Source organism: Podarcis muralis, chromosome Z (assembly GCF_964188315.1).
Source record: "Podarcis muralis chromosome Z, rPodMur119.hap1.1, whole genome shotgun sequence".
Classification (NCBI taxonomy): Eukaryota; Metazoa; Chordata; class Lepidosauria; order Squamata; family Lacertidae; genus Podarcis; species Podarcis muralis.
Genome location: NC_135673.1, coordinates 10,458,414 through 10,472,884, shown reverse-complemented (window position 1 = coordinate 10,472,884; position 14,471 = coordinate 10,458,414). Strand labels below are relative to the sequence as shown.

At 40.1% G+C, this 14,471-nt stretch overlaps 1 protein-coding gene across 5 annotated transcripts in view; it reads right to left on the bottom strand.

Moving 5' to 3' along the window:
• CNTRL (centriolin) overlaps positions 1-14,471 on the bottom strand; it is a 59,684-nt gene that overhangs the window by 5,976 nt on the left and 39,237 nt on the right. For all 5 annotated transcript variants that reach the window (XM_028714599.2, XM_028714597.2, XM_077922329.1 and 2 more), the window contains 15 exons: positions 12,976-13,181; positions 12,046-12,238; positions 11,759-11,889; positions 10,743-10,883; positions 9,898-10,024; positions 8,219-8,383; positions 7,235-7,394; positions 6,253-6,368; positions 5,668-5,885; positions 4,842-4,999; positions 4,620-4,693; positions 3,962-4,150; positions 2,826-3,051; positions 2,240-2,445; positions 1,473-1,613 (listed from right to left, as the gene is read on the bottom strand). In XM_028714599.2, coding sequence (XP_028570432.2) covers positions 1,473-1,613; positions 2,240-2,445; positions 2,826-3,051; positions 3,962-4,150; positions 4,620-4,693; positions 4,842-4,999; positions 5,668-5,885; positions 6,253-6,368; positions 7,235-7,394; positions 8,219-8,383; positions 9,898-10,024; positions 10,743-10,883; positions 11,759-11,889; positions 12,046-12,238; positions 12,976-13,181 — 2,451 coding nt within the window. The remainder of the gene's footprint in view (positions 1-1,472; positions 1,614-2,239; positions 2,446-2,825; positions 3,052-3,961; positions 4,151-4,619; positions 4,694-4,841; positions 5,000-5,667; positions 5,886-6,252; positions 6,369-7,234; positions 7,395-8,218; positions 8,384-9,897; positions 10,025-10,742; positions 10,884-11,758; positions 11,890-12,045; positions 12,239-12,975; positions 13,182-14,471) is intronic.

Sequence of the window (14,471 nt, the reverse complement as noted above, 5' to 3'; positions counted from 1 at the left end):
TAATCATGTGGGTGCAAAATTGGCTAAATGAAAACTAATTTATCAAATTACAAAGACCACCTTAGCCACTTCCATACAACCACCTTTAAGTATTAAAAATATAGGCAAGACCTACTGCTGTACACAATTCCAGCTTGTACTGTTGGTGATGACGATTTCCTCCTTATGAGGAGTTTTATTTCTTTGGGCATGATAAAAGATGGCACATAATCCAACCCGAGTGTAAGCCAACAGAAAATATTTGAGCCCAGGCTTAATTCTCCTACTGAAATCACAGCTTGGAGCCACAGATTTTGTAGCTACATTACAATTATTTCTTATGCACATGTAACTTGTACTATTTTAATCTTACATGTTTGAAGGCTGGCTGGTTGAAATTGTGCAAATTAAATGCATGCAAGAACAGCTTTTAAGCTCTCTGCCTTGCTTACTAGGCAACGCCTTTCAGTGTGCTGGCTCTGGAAGACTTGGGATGGTTGTACAAGGTCTTGCAGGCACTCTGATGGCCTTGCAAGATCTTGTGAGAGCATCTCAGAGCCAGTGTGTTGAGTGGGCCTTCTCAGGTAAAGGAAGAGAGAATTTAAAAGTTCTTTGGAAGGTTAGGGATGCGCATGAGGGTGTGGCTCCAAGGGTTTGAGTATGTGTGTTTTCGTGTATACACAGAACCCTTGGAATCAAACCTCTGTATGTGTAAAAGAAGCCATTGCTCTTGAGTTATAAAGTGAGCAGTGTTAGAAGTCAAGCCTGCCTTGAAACTGTTCCTATGAAAGCATTCAAAATGATCTTAGCTGGATCAAATTCCATCTAGTCCAGCAACCTGCTTCCTTCCCATAGGAAATCCCCAAGTGGAGCATGAAAGTAAACAGATGTCCTGTGTTGTTTGTTCTCAGCGATTTGCTGCCTCCGAACATGGATGGCTGATAGCTTTTTCCTGGAGGAGGTGAGGTCTATCAAAGGCTATCTAATTCTGTAGTCATAAATACATATTATGGCAACAAATTCCATAAATTAATTCTGCATTTTGTGAAGTCTTCCCTTCTTGCTCACCCTGAATGTGCATTTCATTGGATAATCCTGAGTTTTAATGTTTATGGGAAACAGCAAGGAAAACTCTCCATCCACTTTTTCTGCACTTCAGATATATAGGCAACGACTGATTAATGCATGTTCAAAAGACATGTGATTGCACATGTGTGCACAGTGCCAAACCCAGAAGTGACTGAAAATGTCACAAAACATGTCACTAAAAGGGTGACGTGGGCAGTGCAGGGCGCACTTACATGCACTCTGCTGACATGCACAAGGGCCAGGAACGGAACCCCCACATGAAATGGTCATCGACCCTACTGATGATCCCTATTCTTTTGTATTTGGTGTAAAAAATACAGAGGAAGGTGGGAAGGTGGAATTGCCCACCTTTCTGCAGGATGTAGCGCATCAAAGAGAGGCAATTTGTTGGATCCAAGTCCTACCTGTGACTTGAGCTGCATGTACTCCACTTGGATCTGGCTAAGGTCCCTCATAAGCTGCTTTGCTCGCAGGTGGTTGTCTTGTGCCACTTGCTCTATGGAGGCAACTTCTTTTTGCAAACAGTGGTTTTCCTGTTTTTGTTCCTAAAATAAAAATTGGTGGGTGGGCATGTTCACAGTTTTATATTTTGTTTTCCTTCAGATGAACAGTTATGTTCCTGTGAAACAAAAACTTGGCATGATAATTACCATCCAGGTAACAGTGCTTTGACAGGGCCCAACCCATGGCAAATGACATTAAATTATGCACATGTGATTGCAGCAGCTAATAGAGTGACCTGTGAACAGCTTAGCTTTAACCTTGCCAAGGAGTCAGAAGATGGCTTTGGGTGAACTCTCCCCTCCCCAACAGTAATGAGTGGCTGGGGAAACCCAGCCAGATGGGTGGGGTAGAAATAAAATAATAATAATAATAATAATAATACTGACCTACATCACAAGTTTTTTATAAAGAGGAGGCCTATAACATAGCAACAGTGGGGCCAGCTTGGGATCTAGTGAATCCTAGGCTTGTTCAGTCCCTCGCTGGGGTACCTCCTTCCAATACACCCCCTTCCCTCAGTCTGGTGTAAAGGAGATTTAGATTGCAGCCTAAACTGGTTGAATTTATATTCCATTGAAATGAAGCAGCCAAGTCCCATTGATTTCAGTGGGAATCAGGTTCAACCAACTATCACATTTTTTATTACAACAAAAACAAAACCACGTACATGAAGTGCTCTCTCGAGTTGGGCCTTCTGCATCTTGATGGCTTCCTTCAGTCCTTCTATTTGCTTTTCAGCCTTTTCCCTCTCAGTTTGAATCTGATCATGGAGCACTGTCTCCTTGGCTTTTGAGAGTTCTAGCTCCCTTTGGAGGGATAAAACCTCACCATTTTTTTCTTGCAACTTCAGTTCTTTTTCAGAGAGCTGATGTCCTGGAATCAAGAAGATTTATTCAGCCTATGTCACCAGAAAAGCATGTACCAAATTTCAGTTCTCTATATAGTGAAGAAGTACTTTTGCAATTTTAAAATATTACATACTGTATGCAATTTTAATTTATTACATGTACATCCTTCCCTTTCGCTAAAGAGGTTAGAGAAGCATTTAAACCTATCTCACAAGGTTCTTTTGAGACTATGACTATCCAGGGATTGTACAGTTCAGTGTGTATCTCAATCTGAGAGTTCCACATCCACAATGAGGCCATAATACTACAGAGTTTATATTAGGACTTCTTCATATACTTTTTTTTTTTTTTAAGTAAATTTATAAAAATGCATCAGTGGCTGTTGCAGCCTTTATCTCAACGTACGGGTTTTGCTGACTGTTTCTTCAAGAGCTCTGCACCATGACTCCTCCTCTTGAAGCTTCTGGATCTGTTCTTCTTTTCCTTGAACTTTAGCAATTGCTTGTTCCAGCTGGTATTGCTGCTCTGCTAGTCCTTGTTCCAACAGCTGTTTCTGATCCTTCAGTTCAGCTGTGCATTTCTCCAGCTTCTTTTCTTCATGTTGTATCTCCTCCCTGAGGTGATGAAGGACCTGGCCAAGGACAACACGTCAAGAGTGAACCTTCAATTGCAAGGGGTGGGGTGCAGGGGTGGGGATTGACCTTCACAGGCAGCTGCTCTTCTTTCTGTCTCTTTAGTTATATAAAAGCTCTGAGCTGAAAATTTTCCTTTTTCAAAGTGGAGCTTGATACATTTTATGGAAGGTATTTTAAATTCTAATACAGTATCTCAGGGTTAATTGGGGCCAGGGAAGGATGTCCCCTGCCCAACCACTCCATAAAGACTCTACTTGATGAAGACATTGCTCTTTCTTGCCATCATCACAGAGCATCACAACCAGGTGGAGGATGTGGGTGGACTTCTGCTGGGAGGAAGGTCAAAACAGTTCTTTTGGGTTGAGATACGGTGGGTAAAAAATCAGCAGCTCACAAAATGTACAATATGAAACGCACAAGGCCAAGAAAAGGCAAGCACTCAAGACACAACAAGAGGACCAGGGGCTGCTCCTTCCAGTATGGAATATGGGGATGTCATCCATCATTCTCAGATAAACACTTTGATTACTGTATTTAAATTTAGGAAGTAACTGGGGAAAGGTCACAGCTCAGTGAAAGAACACATGCTTTATATGCAAAACGTGACAGGTTGATTTCTGGCCCTTCTAATCAAAAGGACTGGGAAAGATTCCTACTTAGATCTCATAGAGCTGCTGCCACTCAGAATATGGATTATAGTTCAGATTAAGCACAAGGCAACAGTTTATGCTCCTCGAGATCAGAATATACGTTCTCTAATTGAGCTCCCACTCTATAAATGGATTTACTTAGAGCTGGTGTCTTAAAGATGAGTTATCCTTATATTCTAGAACTAGTCAGTTTGGAATCTTTTAAAATGAAGAAAACAAGCTGAGCAGATCATTCATGAGAGAGAGCAACACATACCATCTCCTGTTTGCTCAGTTGTAGTTTGTGCTCTTCTATTTCCCTGCAAAGCTTCTGCAGCTCGTTCTCCTTCCTCTTCTGTATTTCCTGGCATTCCCTGCACTTTCTTGAAGATTCTGTTATGGTGTCTTTCAGAGCTGCTTGTTCTTGAAGTAGCTCCTCTTTTTGCTTTGTGGCATTTTTCACATCCTGTCATTTCACAGCAAGAAAATCCAGAAAACAAAACACAAAAAAGGAAACACATGCAAATAAATGTTGCACTCCAAAATGTTTCAGCCGTGAGACTTCAGGTACCTACAAAATGCACCACTGCTGCCAAGCAATGACGTCATGCATGAGCTAGGCTCACACCATAGGTGAAAAACTGCAGTCACAACTCTCAAAATGGCATATTTGTAGATGCCTTCTCTCAGCCCATGTATGTTTATTCAGAAGATGAATCCCTTTGGGCTGAACACTACCACCACCTATTATTTATTACTTTTGCCCCGCCAATCAAACTGGGTTGCCCAAGCCACTTTTGGGCAGCTTCCAACATAATGGGAGATAAACCCAAGTTAAGCACGGAGAGGATTGGGCTGTTAATTTTTGATAAAGGCCTCCTCTTTCAATACAGTTGTAGGCTTCTTGTCGTTATATTCCAATGCTACAAACCAACCTGTTCCAATAGTTGAAGATGCTGCCTGGAATCATTCAGTTCAGTCTTCAAAATATTCAGTTCCTCCTTTTTTTCTACAGAAAATACATTTTACAGCTCGTTGAAAGAAAATACAATAATCTAGGAAGGTGCAAATACTGGATATGGAAAGGAATTCCATACATTAGGCATATATTTAAAAAATATGACTATTTTGTTGGAATCCGGAAAGCTATTATTTACCTTGAATATGCTTCTGTAAGTCAGTAACGTTGCCATTCAAAAGCATTTTGTGCTTTTGTAGTTGGTTAATATCAAGCTGCAGTTTTTGGACCTCTAAGTCCATTTTCTCTATGCTGGTGAGAGTGGCTTTATTGTTATCTTCGGCAGAAGCCAAGGATCTGTAAAATGGGATAAGATAAACTTTTATTTTGGGCTCATGTTGATATTTTTGACAAGTTTAAATTTTCTTGCAAACATTAAAATGGGAATACAGAGCGGTCATCACCAAAAAGATCTCAAGTTGACCAGGACTTTTGAGCCATAATTGCTATTTTAGAGCTCCTTCCACCGTTCCTCATAAGGCTTGGCTTCTAGACCCTAGATCATATTGCCATCCTATGCACATGTTCCAGCTTACCAGAGAAAAGAAGTACATTCTCTGGAGTGAAAGAAGCACCGGTCTACCTCTCACTTATTCCCACACAGTTCCCATCCATGCTTTTCAAGCCTAACCTGATGCTTGCATGTTCATGCCAGATTCTTTCCAAGTGTCATGCTCCCCTTTATCTTCTTTATACTTATTTTTCTCAAGTGAAAAGTTTTCATTTCCCCCCATCAGATTTCTGCCTACAGGCTAGGCCACAAATGGAAACCGGGGAGTGACCAGAAGGCAGTGGATAGTCTACAAAATTGCTGGATGGAAAAAAAGACTTAACCCATTAGTGGACACCTCCTTTACCCAATCCAGAGAACAAAAATCATGCCACAAAATCATGGAATTATCCAAAAAGATAATATCCTTCATAATACCACAATATATTTTTTCAAAGCAACATTTCCCCTTCACCTTTTGGTTTGTGACAATTTCTCCTCTAGACTCTCACAGTTTTCTTCCAGCTTTTGCTTCTCAGTGCTCAATGCCTTGATACTGTTTTGCAGAGAATGGAGCTGGGAACTAAGCCTCTCAGTGTCTTGTTGAGCCCTCTCAAGAAGTTGTCTTTGACGTTCCACTTCCCTGCACTGCTGCTGAGATGCTTGCTGGAGAGTCTCCAACTCAAGTTTCTTCTAGAAATTAGACACAAATGAAACAGTGGAGCAGATTGGATTTTACTTCACAGTGTTCCTATTTGCCATGCTTGCCTTGTGCCTAGTAGGACATAGCTTTATGTACACTATTATTCCAGCTCCTTTGTTTTAGGATATATACTTATGAAAGTTTTCATACACCTGCACTCTGACTGCCCAACTGATACTTTGAGTAAGTTTGAGAAACCACACTTCCTATGTCATTTCCATATAGCCTACCTATGGGATAGAACTTATAAAGGTAATGTGTGAACATAGATCTTGCTGAGATAAAAGATGCCTGCAAACTGCTCTGTAAAATGCTTTCTCTCTGGTATGAATCATGGCAAAATGAACCCTCACTTACCTCCAGGACTGCAACTTGCATTTTTTCCAGTTCATTAACTTTTTGGCTTTGCTGGAGTTTTAGGCCTTCTAGTTCATCATTTTTGAGGTACAACATTTCAAGAACATGCCTGAGTTCTAATAATTTGATAGCAGAAACAAAACTAGGTAAGTTCCAAATAAGCCAACTGAATAATACACAGCGCCCCAGGATCAGTTTCTACTATCTCCAGTTTAAACATCAACAATAAAAAAACCTCAGATAACAATGCTGGGGAAGACCCCCCCCCCTATTGGAACTGGGGCTGGGAACCTGCAACCCTCCAGAAGTTGCTGATATCCAACTCCAATCACCCCTGACTTCACCATGCTGGCTGTAGTTGATGGGAGAAGGAAGCTGGAGCCCAACAACTTCTGGAAGCTTAAGCTCCTTACTATACTGGGCCAAAGAGGCTTAAGCCCTGAATTGGTAGAGGGGAGCTTTATACATAATTTTTTCATGGTGAATTTACACAACCTATGAAATCACATTCTGTTCAGATTTGATCCTCATTTGCAATATTTATATAGAGGAACAGAGATCTTGCAAAAGTTGTAGCTTTCCAGCAGGTGTGGGGTCTGAAGACGGGATTTGTCCCACGTCCCCTGTCAAAAACTAAGATATGTGCAACTAGCCAGAGGCTGCTAGAGAAGAGACTTCAAGTAGCTCTGTTAACCATGCAGAACTGTCAGCTCAGTGCTGTCCCATGCATTCTCATGCAAAATGTCTTGGGAATAGCTTTGAAACAACATTCATCTTTATTTCAAGGTTTTAAACTATCCCCAATCAAATAACCTAAGAAGCAAGAAACCTATGTTTAAGCCAACTGATTTTGGTCTCTCTTCTTAGTTGTTTCTAAGCAATTAGCTTAATCATTGGAACAGCAACCCACGATCTTGTCACCTGGTTGTTTTTGCAAACATGGGTATATTGTGAAGAAAATAGGAATCATTTTAAGCCAAACCTGTCTTATGCTTCATTATTTGCCCCAGGACATCTTGCAATTTCTCCTCCTCTTTTTGGATATCCTGAGTTACTAGAGAAAGTTGGGATCTTTTCTCACTTAGTTGGGCATTGAGTTCTCCTTTCTGAACACTCAGATCCTCTAGAAAAGACTTTACTTCCTAAGCAAAAGAACAAAAATTGCCATGCTTAAAAAGTATGCTTCTACAGATAGTACAGTTTAGGGATGGGTGAATCTGTCAATTTTGGTTTCTCTCAGTTTTCCAATCTTAAGTTCTATTCTCCATATACCACACCAGTTTCCAATTTTTAAAAAAGTCCTCATATAAATTCATTAGCATTCTAATGAGTTTCTCTTAATATACATGTTTGTATGTAATTTTCCCGGATATACACATTTTTGCAATGCTATTTCCCTGACAGTAATGATTTTATGTACACTTTGCCCTTGTATATACATTGTTTTATAAACTATTAGGCCAGGGAACTATATTGCAAAATTCAGAGAAGTATGATTTTCAAATAATGGCTGTGTTACAGTTTGCATAACATTTTAAGAAGAGTGAATTAAGTAGATTCGCCTATAAGTGAGATCAGAATTGAATTTCTCCTCCACCCCTAGTACAGTCCTATGCAAGACCTATTAGGTTCAATGGAACTTACTTCCAGGTCAGTGTGAACAGGACTGCAACCTTAGCATGATGGCCAATGCTAATTCTACTCAAGAGTAAACCCACTGAAAATAAAAAATGACTAATTTATGCACAGTACTTTCAATGGGTCTACTCTTGAGTAAAACTAGCATTGGATACAACCCCTAATAATCTTACTTACAAAATTCAAATTGTTGTAACTATCAGCTGGACATTCATTCACAATTTTTGTGACTTAAGACAATGGAATAGTTTCAATATAAACCTTCAAAAGGGAACAGTATCCAAGAAAAATCCAAATTGGCTTCAAAATAAACAAGAGACTAGAAAACCTTTATTTGTCGCCGTTTTTCAGCTACTTCAGCTTCGCCATGCCCAAGAGCTTCTGTTAGGGCAGCATTTTTCTGGGCAATGCTCTCTTGGAGGAGGAGGAGCTCTTTATTTTTTTGACCAAGCAGTCTGTCCAAAATTAGCCTCTCCTGCTGTTGAGCTGCAGTCTACAAAAATGAGAGGGGGAGGGAAAAACACAATGTGGGTCTTTATCGGTCACACTTTGGGACTATGTGACCTCTGAGATTCTTTGAGTAGAGGACACTTGCTACTCTCAAGAGCTGATTTGAGTGTGATGGCTGAGCTATTGGGCTATTGAAGTTCACTCCTGGTTGTGAACTCACAAGGTAGTCTCAGGCAGTCCATTATTCTGTCTGAAAATCCCTACCCCCCCACCCTGCTCACTTCCTAACTTCAGTAAAAAGATAAAACAGTAAGTCTATAGGATTGTTATAAGGATTACCGAGATAATACTGTATATTATTTTTATATTTTGGGAACACCCTAAAGTACTACGTAAATACTTATCACCACCACCACCACAATCATTACCACCTATAAGCAGTGTTTCTCAGCAGGGGGATATATCCCCAAGGGGGCATATGAACATCTCAGGGTGGGATTTTCACACACACACACACACACACACACACACACACACACACACTATTAGCAAAAAACAACAAAGCATATTAAAATACAAAAGTATTAAGTGTTAGATTCAGAAGGTGAGAAGACTGTATGCAGCTTATTACATGATCTGCATGTCATCACAGTTGCACAGTAGTTTGGCATGATCTTCCAAGCACTGCACTGGATAATATACTGTGCACAGCAGTTTATCATGCACAGTGCACTTTTTAAAAACATTTTCCCCCCATTATTAAGCCATGAATTTTCTTTCTAATTAATAGTCACAACATTTTGACCCCTTTGCAAAGTCAATTAGAGGAGCCAGGTTTGAAGGGAGGGGGTTGTTTTATGTTAGCTAAAAGGGGTCACAGATTTTAAAAAATTAAGAAATGCTGAGCTCCAGCAGGGGAAACAGGTGCAGCGGCCCTATGAGTGTGAAGTCTGCTGTTGGCAAGCAACAAACAAACAGGCCCTCTCATGTACATTTTATAACATAAATATATTTATATTTAGTCGATGTATCTCTTTTTCTTTTCTACTGATTTACTGTGAGATCACCCTAGACTAAAATATGAGTTTTCAAATGCCTCATTGTACAACTATCTTCTTTTCCTATGTGATCCTCTTTCACTCTGCGAGTACCAATTTTCTAGTTATGCCTTTCTATTCCCTTTTCCTATTCCATCTCACATCCAGCTCTCTTCATACTTGCATCTGAGCACCTCCATAAGACACATTTGTTCACTATGGCTGCTTTCAAATGACCTTCCTTCACTTTCCTCGCCAACATATCTTGTGTTTGCCTTTAGGTTGAAAACCTGATAGCAAAGCCTGTGATGTTTTAAATATTTCTACAGTACTTAGTAACTGTAGGTGCTTTATTTTAAAAAAGCAATAAGTGAGCTAATAAGATTGATATATTTCATTCTCTTTGGTCAGTAAAAAGGACTTCTGCCCTTCTCATGAAAGCTACTCTTGGGTCTGGCATCTTGGGCGACTTGCATTTCAAAGTGTGGGTGAGGAAGGCTGTACCACCAATTCTACTCACCTGATCCTTCAGCCTCACTAGATCACTCTTTTTGCTGCGAAGAATATTCTCTGCTTCTTTAAGAATTTGGAGGTGGTGATCTTCATTACCTTCTGCAACTTGTATATCTGCCTGCAGCTTCTGAAGGCTAGAAAAGTTTAGAAGCAAAAAAATGTTTTTTGAGGAAATGAAAATATGCAGTGGTCCAGTGTTGATCATCTGAATTGCTGAGCTAGTCAGCCACATGGAACTGTCACTAGTTCAGTTCATCTCAGCATCCAATCAGCCTCTCTTGCTGATGCTACATGCCCATTGAAGCACACTGCTGTCAGAAGAGAATTTCTAGGGCCTGGTGTACTGGTAGCCACTAAGAGCAGCTGACAAATTTATAGAGGAGAGAGGATAGGAATATCTAAATAGGTGGGCCTGGTGTGAGACTCAAATGAAGAACAAAGCTCTAGTTCAGGAATGGGGAACCCTGTGTTCTACTGAAGGCCTCATTTACTGTTGGGGTAGCATATGTCACCAATGGGCAGGGTCATCCCTTTTATTTCTCTTTCTGCCACCCCTTTTCCAGGACTAGAATCTAGTCTTTCACAACACCAAGTTTGAACAGTGAGGACTTGTAGAGAGGTGGAGACTGTTCCAAGTGTAGGCATATTTCAGAGGTAGTGACAAATGTATTTGTTTGTTTATGTGTGGCTCTTTTTGGAGTATCATATTATGAGCATTTGTTGCAGTATAAAGTAGCAAGAGGAATTTTTTTCAAGTGAATTAAAAACAAAAACTCTTATGGACTGCCTTAATTAACCAGAAAAATTGATCTTTCACATACTTGAGTTTGAAACCAAACCAATTTAACTTGCCTTTCAGTCAATATTTCAATCTTCTGGCTCAAGGATTGAAATTCAGAATCTTTTGCAGATATAACTTTGTTGATTTCCTTCAGAATCCCTTCTTGTTCTATCTTGTGCTCTTCTAGGTCCTTTGCATCTGCCTGAAGCAATCTGAAAAGCATTAAAAAAACTCTTTCTAGTACTGATTGCTTTTGAGTAGCATTGCAATGATAGGTCCAAATTCTTACAGGGTTTTTATTTTTTAAATCATGGGCCATCAAAGTTCCAAGTTCTAGAATCTAAGACAAAAGAACAAAACTTCATAATCTTCATGCAGCCAACACCCACAATACAACAATCACTTTAAAGTGAGTACACCCTACCTAGCTGCTTTGGCCCTAGCTTGTGTCTGGAAGACAGATGATGTGGTGAGACATGTATGCATGCAGAACCGGAACTTTCTCATCAACTTCCATTAACTTTATTGAACATGCTCAACTTTTACCGGGCTGTTGGAGGGGTGTATTTCCCCACCCCCCATCCCAGCTTTAGCCTGCTAATATATCCCTGTTATGAGACAATTGTTCTATTTGTCCTACATAAGGATCTACACTTTGAGGCTGAGTTTGCTATTAGTATATAGGATGCTGGCTCAAATAGGCTCCAGATGAGGCATATAATAAAATGACTAAGCACACCATGAAAACAAACCAACACTATTAATGAAATATTGATGACTCTTACCAAAGCAGCTGCATTATAAAAAAATAAAACAATCATGCCATTTGTAACAGGCTCCCAGCTGATCCAGAAACCAGGGTGTCTTTGTCTGCCTGTCACTCTAGTCCCTTTCACAGAGTAGCTGTTACATAGTCACTGTGGTGAATGAGGGGATCCAGTGAAACCATAAACAAGTGTGTAGCTTCTATCTTTCTTCAGTCATGTGTGGTGCATCTGCCCAGAAGCCACAAGTGCCCCCTAAACCACAGCATGACCACCCTTGCTATATAGGACCAAATAAAGTGATGTTAACATTTCTGGTTTACCTTAGTTGCTGATCTGCATTTACAAGCTTCAGAGCCATCACCTGAGCCCGCCGTTCAAGCTCTTCAGCTTCTTTCTCCATCCGAGACAAATGCTGCTTAGCACTGTTGTATTTCTGAATAGTCTCTTTGGTCTAGAGAAAGAAAAAGCATTAGAAAAAATACCTCCTATTTCATATACTACTATTCTACTTGTAGCCAAAGTGTAGAGATGTGGGGAGTTCTAAGATCTCCTTTGTAATTCAAAGTTTCTCTGCATCTTCCTGAAACAAAGTAATAAAAATCCTTACTTTCCCCCGAGTATTTTCAAGTTCAGTTTCAGCTTCAGCAAGAAGTCTGTCGGCCTCCCTGAGTTCTGCCTGTCGTTTTAGGAGAGTCTTTCCTATGCATTCTATTTCATCCACAATGTTTTCATGGTGCTGGAGAGATTTCTCTAACTCCAGTTCTGAAATCAGGCCACTCAGGTGCCCATCAATGAAGTCTCTAAAACACAAGAGGGTTAAGAAGTTAATGCAGAAAGTGAATAGCCATCAATAGCTTTTTAAAATTCTAGATTCTCTTAACGAAGGTGACCCAAACAAAAACCCACAAGTGCCACTCCCTGTCTTTCCCTCAATTTTAGCTGACCTCCCTATATAGCTTTCTAAAAACAATAACAAAAAGTGGCTGACCCCTGGGAACTCAAGCACTGTTTTCCCCAATACTGCAACCCTATACTATTACTTTCTCCACAGCAATAAAAAAAGGGGGGGGGAGCAACTACCCTATGGGTAAAGGATCTCACATTGGAAGAAATCTGTGGGCAAAGTAAAATAAAAGATGGGCAGGCAAGTTCAACTGGGTGGGGGGGGGGGGATGACTTGTTTCAACCAAAATAGGACTGTGTCATGGTAAGCAGGTGGCAATTCAACTTTCACCCCCAATATACTGTAGACTGAAGTGGAGGAGTTGGGCTGAGTTGCAAGAAGAAAAGAACACTATGCATGTGATGGGAGATTTCTTCTTCCTGAGAACCCAGAAAGTCACTGCCAGTCAAAGTAAGCAATACTGAATCAGAACTGGACAATTTGATTTGGAAGAAAGCAACTTCCTACAGGGAGTTTTTAGATTCTTCCTGCTGAAAGCGCATACACAACAGGCTTCTGTGGCACTGTTGAATGGAGAGCAAAGAGGGAAAAATACTTAGGAGACTTGTTAAAGATTTAATACAGCATCCTCACTTTCGCTTATTCCGTTTCTGGGCTATTCTACGCAGCTCTGCTACTTGGTACTCCAGCTCTTCCCTTTCATTCAACAGATCTTGAATGCCCTGATGCAATTCATCCATCTCTTGATCATGTTCACGATGAGAGGATCTAGGACAACTGCTTTTGGGTTGAGACTTTAAGTTTTCTATGCTGTCTTTTAGCCTTGAGATTTCGTTCTCCTGCAACAGATGAATATAAACAGTGCAATGAAACGGTTACTCTTGCTGATTATATAAGGGAGCTTCACTTGCTGACATGATGCTTCCAGCATGTTCACTGCATGATGTGCATTGAGCAGTGGTCTGATTGACACAGAATGATAAACCATGGTTTATTAAACTATGGTATATTAAACTGCAGCTTAGTGTTATGTGTGAACCCAGCCCAGCAGCTTAACTATGGTTTTATTAACAAAGGTTAAAGATTGCTTATTAACCAAGGTTTATAAAGGACTGTCCCTGATGAAAAGCTATAAAGCTGTGAGTTGCAAAAAATCAGACTGCTCTAGAGGCTTTTGCTGGTGCTTTTAACTATTTTGTGATGTGTTAAACCAAAATTTAAGTAAACATCTGCCAGATGCCTCAGCTTCATCTAAGTTTTATTAATTATCATTAAGCATTATGTGTGAATCAGACCAGAGAAAGATCTGAAATGAAGATACATGTCTGAAAAGATGTGGAAGTACATGGCAGAGACAACCTGGGAAGTCACAGTTGGCCATGGCTCTGTGCACTGTATATTTAGATATGAATCTCAGCATCAGTTATTATAGTGTTCACTACATAAAAGTGAAATAGAAATAATAATGTCTGGAAAACTGTGCTGCAGGTAACCATTTGTACCCGTTCTTGAGGTTTAGTGTATTTTACATAAAATACGGCAATTGCAGATATATAAAACAAAACGGATATATACAGACTTCCAAAGAGAAAGAATAAACCCCCAGTTTAATATTGATTCAGTTCCCTGGAATTACCTACAGTATTGGTAAATACTTATTTCTAAGAATATACTAACAATTTACTTCAACCCAAAAGGATGCACTGCTGGCAACATGTGTTATCAGCTGGTACTTCTCTCCCAATATGTGCAAAGTACATTACTACACATCAGAGCTTTTCAAACTGTGTGTCATGACATGTTAGTGTGTCAGCTGCAGTGTGTAGGTGTGTTGTGTGACTGCTCCACCTGGGGCTGGAATCTCTGGTTCGCTAGTAGAACTGAATTACTGTGTTGTGAAATGATTCATGTCTAAAAAGTGTGTCACCAACATGAAGTTTGGAAAGCGCTGCTGTACATATTTCCTTGTTTGAAAGACTCAGTAGGAAAAAGAGTCTTCTTTATAAAGCTGAAATCAGTTGGTCTTAAAAAATTATAAACTCCTGGCTAAGGGAAAAATCTTAGCCTCACCAGTTTGCTGGCTAAGGGGCCCAAGGAACTTCTAGTCGCTAGTGTAAGTGCTGCTCTGC